This window comes from Oreochromis niloticus, linkage group LG13 (assembly GCF_001858045.2).
Source record: "Oreochromis niloticus isolate F11D_XX linkage group LG13, O_niloticus_UMD_NMBU, whole genome shotgun sequence".
Taxonomy (NCBI): Eukaryota; Metazoa; Chordata; class Actinopteri; order Cichliformes; family Cichlidae; genus Oreochromis; species Oreochromis niloticus.
Genome location: NC_031978.2, coordinates 12,183,541 through 12,192,777, shown reverse-complemented (window position 1 = coordinate 12,192,777; position 9,237 = coordinate 12,183,541). Strand labels below are relative to the sequence as shown.

Sequence of the window (9,237 nt, the reverse complement as noted above, 5' to 3'; positions counted from 1 at the left end):
TCCGCCCGAAATGTTTTAATTTCAGATGGATCCCAGCCATTTCACCTAATGAAAAAAGTAAATAACACAAATAGTGTTAATATAATATTGTGATTGGGAAACAGCTGTCACACTAGTTAATCTCCTGAAATAAACAGTAAAGTGTCAACACAATACACTGACATATTTTTTTAGTTTATGAGAGGAGTCATAGACCACAATTAGCCAAATGTTTAGTCACTTTGTTTCTGTGATTATTTTTGCAACATTTGGACAAACATAACATGGTTGATCATTAAGAGGCTGATAAATGAAACTTAATCACAGTTAAGCATACAAACATTTGTATGTATTTGGGCCAGAAAAGAGACAGTCAGTCCACATCAAAAGCCCAGAGGTGGTGAGGTAATACAGCCATGCCCTGTTTGACTGATAGTTCTGAGCTCAGGTCTTGGCACTCTGGCAGTCATGACTTCATTAACGAGCAAACTTTACAGCTCAGTCAAATGCACCGTATGTATTCTGTAACCTCTGGATGTTTTGCAGTCTTGGAGCAAGTGAGTCACAAACCTGTGACATCGCCAAGTGAAATGCAGACATTGAATTTCAATGCTGAGTGTAATATCTGTCCAAAATGTTCACAGCAAAGTTGGATTTTTAAACTAGAACGACAAACTGCAACACTTAGACAAATCCATGAGATGGCAGCAACACCGCTTAGTGCTTATATATGTAGTATATGTCATTATCAAAAGTATTAAAATGTCCATTATGTCATTTAAATAATGTTTAATTGCGTTATACACCTTTGGGCTACTTGACATTATTGGGAAAGGATGACTTTGTAATATAGCTTCCATGTGCTTCGTGTAAATGGAAAATTGGGCAATTGAAGAGATAAAGCTACACTAGCTACTGGACACATGGTCTGCAATTTAAAAGTAAAAACTAGGAAGCCGACCACTGAATGACAAAATATGTTCCACTGTCATTTAGACTTACTTGTAAAGCTGTTGAAGTGCAATTTTATCTTCTAATACATGCAGCATAATAGACGGTGCGTTTGACTTTTTGGTCAAAGACTTTGTTTTGTATAGCTTGAAGCTGCAGTTGTAGGTCTCATGAGGTTTACTTCATTATCTTCCTCCAACATTTATGTGGTAAACAAAACTCTCCACCAAAACATTAAATGTATTTATGCGAGCCCCACATCTGTGACCACTGCATCATGGGTCGGATCTCAGTTTGGCTCGCTCTCCTGTCTCTGAGGTCAGCCTGTGGAGACCCTGGCCCAACAATCACACCAGACCACTATCAAGCCCATATGAAGGCAATAAAAGCAAATTTAAACCAGATCTCAACAGGCTCTATGTCCCTCTTTCTGTGTGCATATGCACGAGAGAAGGTTAAATCATCTCTGCACACACACACACACACAGACAAAGAAAATACTGTAGTATCATCCTGGGTGCAGCTCTTCTCCAAATGTGTGTGTTTATTTACGTGTGTATTAAACTGAATGAAAGAGAGCTGGAAAGAGCATTTTTTAAAAGGCAGTATGCAGAGTGCCAAAACAAATGGAGGTAAAAAAAACCCTTTATTTTCTTCTCCAGTATACATCACATAAACAACAAAGTATTTCTACAGTACTTTAAAAAAGGGAGTTTAGAAAACAACAATTTTACAAATATGATTTGCTCAGCAAGTCGATTAAAATTGCTTAAAATTGCAGTTGGCCTGACTGAGCAACAGTCCATTAAAAAAAAAAATAACAACAACAACAAAACAAGGAAGCAGGTAAAAACACTATGCCATTGACTATTTTTTAATGTTTGAGGACACACAGTAGTAGCTTTGATCAAAGCATTAAAGGCTAAACATGAGAACACACAGGGAAAACAAAGTACAGCGCTGCTTTTAGAGCATCCGTACAGTCATTCCTTTCAAGGCAATGCCAGAATTTTCCTGGATGTGAGGCACCACCGGCCTTCGGCCACGGGGAGAGGGCGTGTCAGTAAAAACCCCCTCCGATATAAGGTCCACTGGTGATAAGTAAAAGCTAGCTCCAGCAACTGTGGTGTGATTTCTGGAGGGTCAAGGGTCAATTTCAATGGGAACAACAGTGAGGATGGCATCTTCATTGCCACGGCGCACAACCACTTTTAAGGTGTCATCTCTCTTGATGGCGGCGCTGACATCGGTTGCTGTTGAAATCCTGAGGCCGTTGATCGAGATGATGACATCATGCTCTTTGAGTCCAGCGCTGGAGGACAGAAGAAGAAAGGATGATTGAGGAGTTCATAAATGGAAAAACATGTGTGAATAGGATGAAAAGTAATCTTTGTTTTCTGAGCCTGGCTATTCTAGTTGAGTTTTATGACATCAAGGCACAGTTTTAGCCTCTGAGGAGGTGTACAGATGTTTATCAAGTCCAGCTGTTCCATGTCACCTTCTATCACTGTATGCACTATTTTTTTGTATGTTGACTAACAGAACACAAAATACTGCAAAATCATAGGAACGTAGGAAATAAATGTCAGTCCACTGGTTTTATCCTATTGTTAATTAAACCCGTACCAATCACTGAACTGATTGTTATTCTTTATTTCCATGAATATGAACCCAAGTTTATATTTGGTCATCCTCCACTGTGTTACATTTTAAGAAAATCTGTGATGTTTTTAAATGAATTAAGTTATTAAAGTAATCTGTATGTTCAAATGAAATAAATGTTCATGGTGTAGATGCCCTAACAGATTAGTGGCTTAGTTTTATGACAATTTATACATGTTCTTACATAATTTAACTGTAATTCCCTCTTTAGATTTCAGTGGAAAGAAAATATAGAGGTGTAATACTCTTCATTTTATATAGCCATAATCAACTATTGGTAGGGTTGTTTACAGGTCTGTGAGCCTCTAAATCAACATCTGTTTAAGAATTTTAATGACAGAGCAATAGTGATCGACTGACAGCACAGCCAGGTTTGAGAATAACAAAAATAAAAACACGATGACTAACAGCACACTTCCAATGTAAAAAACAAACTAGTAAAACGGGGATCACGCACAGACTAAGGCAGTAACCAGCAGTGATATCAAAAGCAGACTCTTAAAACAACCACTTAATCATAGCCACATGTAAACACAGACCACCACACCTTCACTTGCAACAGCATCAATTAACGCAGCTGAAACTGGGATTTCAGTGCACTTGGTCGCCACAGAAACAATCCCTTCCCTAAAGAAGGATCAAGATTTCCAAAGTCCATAAACCAATATAACACAGAGTGAGATCAAAAGTAAAAAAAGCAGAGCCTAGAAAAAACAAAACAGAGAATATAAAAGGAACCACAGAAATGTTATAATGCAAAAGGGTGGGTTATTTAAGCAATGAGTAAACACTGATGAAACCTTGTAGGACAGACCACTATATAGTGGGATGGGTGAGCAGGCGCAGGAAAACCACAGTTCAGCTACTAACCTCCCTGCATGAGGTTTGAAGGAAATAGCTGACCTCAGCGTCTCCCGCGCCCTACTCTGCTGGAGTTGTGGTGGTGGCTGATTGGAGTGGGCCGCGATTGTGGGAGGAGGGGGATATTTTAGAGGGCCAGGCACTCTAGGCATGCTAGAGTGAGCCATGAATTCACATCCTAGTAGGACAGCTATGTAGGAAGCTCTGGGCATGTGTGCACACTCTTGATGGTTAAACTAGGAAAAGAAAATTAAGAAAGGAAATGAAATATACTATCTATTTGCATTTCGAGAGGTGAGCAGGGGCTGCGTGGAGAGTGATGAGTCTTGTGTGAATTTAGTGCAGATGTATTGTACTACGAGCCAAAGACAATATCCCATAGCTAGAGTCAGAGAGAACCTCCATTTGCACTTCACTGAGATGCATAAAGTTAAAATCAAGTTAGCTTCTACAGAGCCAGTGTCTTTGGAACCTTATAATATATTGCTTACATTGCAGCTGGTGTCTTTGCAATGACCTCCATAACATAAGCTCCTGAGGTGATGTCAGGGAAGTCGCGGAGTCGAGTCTTCAGCTCTTTGGCTAGCCTAATGGTAGGAAAAGAAGGAGAGAGAGTTATACACAAAATTCTGCAATTCCCTGTGACCTGAGTATATTGCATTCTGGGGATTGAACACAATGGCTATGTACATAAAAGTGTACAACTTACCCTGGAGTGAGAGTCATCATCCTCACACCAATATACTTCTTCTTTGCTTCTGTTCTCCCTAAGGCTGGACATAGAATATTCAGTTATCTTCTAACCTCATATTGAGGAACTATATTGGAACACCCTCCCTCCCCAACGCACACACACACACACACACACACACACACACACACACACACATACACACAGCTTTTCTGAATGCTTCTAAAAGTTCCGTTATAACCATTTGTACATGCACACCTGTGATTTCACCATGGTGATCAAACATGTCGAGGATCATCACTGGTGATGGGAGCTGGGTCTCTAGCTACAAACCAGAGACCAAACAGCACTTTTCTGTGTTGGAGTCTGCAGTTTCATTGCCCAAAGGCAGTGCTTTAGGGTAAGGAATGTGACCAGGGGAATCCTCATCATTTTTTCAAGCATTCAATGGGATGTGCACTGTGAATTCAGCTCAACCTCGAGGCTAAGACTGTCAAGTTGGAGTTATACTGCAACATCCTGGGGCCTCAGAGGGGAAACAAAGTGGCAGGGACTTTCCCAAAACTGTAGCATATGCACTTTATTGAAAAGACAGCAGGTTTTGAGAAGGACTGAGACCATCTTCACCTTTCACCAGCCCTACCTGAGCCATATTTGGCTCCCAGTGTCTTTGTCCCTTTCATCCAACTAGAAGGTTCATTGTTTTGACAAAGTGAGGGACAGCCAGCATACATTACAAGAGTCAGAACAGGATTCCTAAAGAGTGATCCAAACAGAGGTGAATCTGTGAACAATCTCAAAGGGTATAAAGAAAAAAACGAAATGCAGGTTTTATGCTCTGAAATATGTTTTGAATCTTTGTTTGAGATCCATTTCTCAGTACATCATTTAGAAAACCCAAAGATCATGTTTGAGTAGCTTTCTGTTCTGGTTCACTGGTTTTACTTAGGGGAAAGATTAGTAATTTGTTTATCAAACAATTACATGAACTCACATGTCCACCTCAGAATTGGTTCAGTGTATTGCATTCTCAAGCCAGTTGGCCTCAGAACAGCATATGCTCAATATTGTCACCAGTGGCACCATGCTGCACCTGTGACCAAGGCTGGGATGCTGGCATGGTGGATGCTGGCATGCATGTCTGAGTTATTGCTGCAGCCTTGCATCTCCATAAGAGCATCAACTGTGATCTGATTGGTCTTTCTGGAAATCTGGATGGAGATGCTGAGATGAGCTGTCCACCCTGCTAGTAGAACAATAGTAGAAACAATGTCTCACACTGACAGAGTAGTGCAGGACTTTCTGGATCAGGAGTATATTCATGCACTTTATTGGCAAGCATTTAGTCCTGATATGTCTCCTACTAAACATGTCTGAGACAGGCTGGGTCTTCATGTCCACTGCACAGCTGCAGGCTGCACACATCCGGGAAAGGAAAACAATTTCTCAACAGCATATCAGGACACTTGTGCAGACAGGCAACTGCTGTCAGAGGAATAGCTGTATTATCAAATATACTTACTATATACTGTATGTATTATAGTGCTGGTCTATAAAAGCTTTTGAAAACACCAACTTGCATTTTCCTTTTTGATTTGCATGGATCAGGTGAAGTCTGCTTTATATAGGTACATTTCTGAATTTCATTTCTTATGAAACACTACACAATGTAAAGGGCAAAAAGCAGAAAATAAAAACAAACAAACCTATATGCACTGGCACAGATTTTTCTTTTTAGTTTATTGCAATGTCAAAATTCTATTAGGTAATGCTGGGCATGGATTCACAAAGCTCTAAATATAGTGACCATATCGCAAGAGATCACACAAAGATGAAAACATAAAACCTGCTGAACTAGTGAGCTGAATTATAACTCATTTAACTGAGATCTCGGTCCAACTCTCTTGGCTTCTATACTAAGAGTGATTGAAGAGAGCCAGTAAAATGAAAACAGTAATAACGTGTCAGTGAGAGCTCATACCTCTGGACTGCCTGTCGTATGACTCGGCCAGGAACTGTCGAATCTTGTCCGAGGGTATGGCGAAGGAGATGCCCGCTGTCACCTTCAGCGTGTTGATCCCAATCACTTCACCATCCTATGCCAGTAAACCTCAACTCAGTGACTGTAAATGGTGACTTATATTATTTAAACACTGTAGAAGCATAAAAACAAATATATAATTCTGGCTTACCAGATTGACCAGAGGCCCTCCAGAGTTGCCGTACTGTGAACCAAAAAAGTAAATAACTTACATGTAGTAATCAGAGAAAAGAAATTCAGTGAGAAATGATAATTCAGCTTTATTTAGTTACGTTGATGATGGCATCAGTTTGAATGTAGTCCATGTCAGAGTTGCGAAGGCCCAGCTCTCTGCCCCCTCGCTGAGTAGTGCTGACAATTCCTGTAGTAACAGTATTCTGGAGGGAAAATGGGCTGCCAATAGCAACCACAAACTCTCCTGGTCTCAAATCTGATGAACGGCCCAGCAGAAGTACAGGAAGCTTGGTCTGCAAGTGGGACATGGAGGGTCAGTATGTTTATATTTGGAATCCAAGGCTTGCAGGTAAAGAAAGCATATTTTTTTTTTAGCATTGATAGGATAGGGTTTAGAGGAGCAATGTCAGCTCAACACTATGGTCTGCAAACTAGTCCACTCATATCTCAGAATAATTTGCATTCCTTTTAGTGATTACCTGACTTTATGACTAAATATGCTGCAAAAACTAATAACACTTCCACACCTTTTGTGTTTTGTGCTAATATGCTTATTAGCATTTTAGCATTTTCGCAGCAAATGTAAACATGCTAACGTTTCTGTCCAGTCTCTCAGCGCAATAAGCTTACTGTAGAGTTGTACTCTTGAACGCTCCCCCCCAACACACACACACACACACACACACACACACACACACACACACACACAGCTTTCTAGCCATTTGAAAGACTCCATAAAACGAATATGGAATCATTTATGAAACTAGCATCTACATTTAGCCTAAGCTGCTCTGTCATCTGCTATTTTTATCTTTTATCTTTGCATCTTTTCAGTTACAAGTTATGCACAGAATAACAGAAAACAAATCAAGTGATGCAGTTAAACTTCTTCAGCTATTCTTATATTAACTTAATGCATTCACTTTAAAACAAAACTATATTTTCTTTGCTCCCTCGACATCCTCCAAGTAAAGTTGAGTAATATGGAAATAAGTGACTCTGAAAGAAAATCACGAGTTCAGTGTTGCTTCATTTGCGGTCGCTCTGCTGAGCATTTCTCGTGATCATGTGTTTTATGAGTGGACAGCAGAAAAAGATTTACAGCTAAACTGCAAGTCTTCTAAACATAACCCACCCAATGCAGCATGGTCCTGCTCCCACACAAAAACAATTACCCCTTTAAAACCACAGGGGGAAGGGAAATTTATGCCAAACAACCTAAAATACTAATAATCACGATGAAAGGCTTATTTGAAAGTGCAGCTCGGCTGAGAAATGATTCCTAATGGCAAATGTGTGCCAACAGACCACAGATGCTGGAAAATTGAGAGATATACAGTCAATAATGAGTACCTTAAGCTATGGTTGGGCCTGTTGCACTGGGTGGTAGAAACCAGGCTACTGAGTGCTTGCCTCAGACACCGAAAGAATATATTTATCCATCCACAGTGACAATTTCCTTCTTTATATGAAATCATCTCTGCTGGGTAGTCCACAGTCAAAGCATATGTAATGCCACATCCACATGGGTCTGTATACAGTTGTACCCAATAACCTGCAGGCAGGCAACTTTCTTAGAGGGGAAATGAGTACCTATCCCAAGAGTTCCTCTTGTGTATCCATTTTGTTTACTCAGGGTTATAAATAGGTGGCGTAGGAGGGTGAATGTTCACAGGGACAGTAGCACACGTTAGTGTACACAGACAAAGGGATCATGTAGGAAGCAATTTGCAAAATTATATTATTCCTAGCACTATATCGGGGATACCTAACTGCCAATGCATGCAAACACTTTCTCTGCATCTATGCGTGTCTGCAAATGTAGATTAAATAAAGACATGTGACTCATAAGCAAACTGAAATGTATTTAGAAAACTGAGCTGCGGGGAAAATGTCAGAGACAAATCTTTTCAGAGATACCATGTTAAAGCTTTCTGTAAATGATCTCAGTGCTCATGGTGAAGTTATTATTAGAACATGACAAAGATAGTGAGGATGAGAACCTTTCAATCTTACCTCATATGCTGACAGAGACACAGATACAGAAATGCTAACACAACTACTACAAATGTCGCAGGATTAGTTCCCAATTAGTGTGGGTTTGTTTCAACATTGTAGGGTTTGTTACAAAAAAAAATGGCACATACACACAAGCTACATAAGTGTACGCACAATCCAGCAAACAAGCATTTGGCATGCACAGGCACATACAGAAAGACACCTGACACAGGAGTAGCAGTCTGTTTAACCACTCCAGCTCCCCCCTCCCGTCACACTCCATGTGAGATAAGAGTATAACCAGATGGAGACAGGAAGAAAAAGAAACACACACGCTGCTGAGAGAGAGAGGACATCAGGTGGATTCAAGTCCCTGCCAAGGCATTTACCCACTGCCTGTCACCATGATTATGATAACAGTTAGTGATACTGGTTGTGTCATGGTGACTGTTGCTACCTTACCACCTGATCTGACTTTATTAAATGCAAGCAGTTTGCTGCTTAAAAGTTTCTACCTAACCCTGGGTCCCACACACACTCGTGCAAAAATCACACTGCATTCACAAAAAACATGCACATGCAGGGCAAAATGCAGAAGTTGGCTGACATGCAAACAGCACCTAGGTGAGAAGGCAGAGCAAACACAGAGCGAGTGGACTCCCCAAAGTTTCAAGAGACCCCTAGCTTACATATCACTTACTAATTGTTACTAGTCAGCAATCTGGAATCACTTGTGGAAAATCATCTCGCCATGTGAGTCCGCCTCGTCTGACCACCCAAGTGACTCACCGTGCTATTTCAGATGCACTGGTACTTTACCCAAAGACACTATAGCCGCACTTAAAGGAAAGAGGCAAGGTGAAAGAAGGGAACAACAAAC

At 40.5% G+C, this 9,237-nt stretch overlaps 1 protein-coding gene across 1 annotated transcript in view; it reads right to left on the bottom strand.

Annotated features, from left to right (window-relative positions):
- Window positions 1-1,557: 1,557 nt before the first annotated feature.
- Window positions 1,558-9,237, bottom strand: part of LOC100711526 (serine protease HTRA1A) — a 30,541-nt gene continuing 22,861 nt past the window's right edge. The window contains exons 4-9 of the mRNA XM_005474300.3: window positions 6,458-6,652; window positions 6,337-6,369; window positions 6,126-6,240; window positions 4,163-4,226; window positions 3,945-4,040; window positions 1,558-2,242 (exon numbers count right to left, since the gene is read on the bottom strand). Of these exons, the coding sequence (XP_005474357.1) occupies window positions 2,074-2,242; window positions 3,945-4,040; window positions 4,163-4,226; window positions 6,126-6,240; window positions 6,337-6,369; window positions 6,458-6,652 (672 nt within the window). The 3' untranslated portion in view covers window positions 1,558-2,073. The remainder of the gene's footprint in view (window positions 2,243-3,944; window positions 4,041-4,162; window positions 4,227-6,125; window positions 6,241-6,336; window positions 6,370-6,457; window positions 6,653-9,237) is intronic.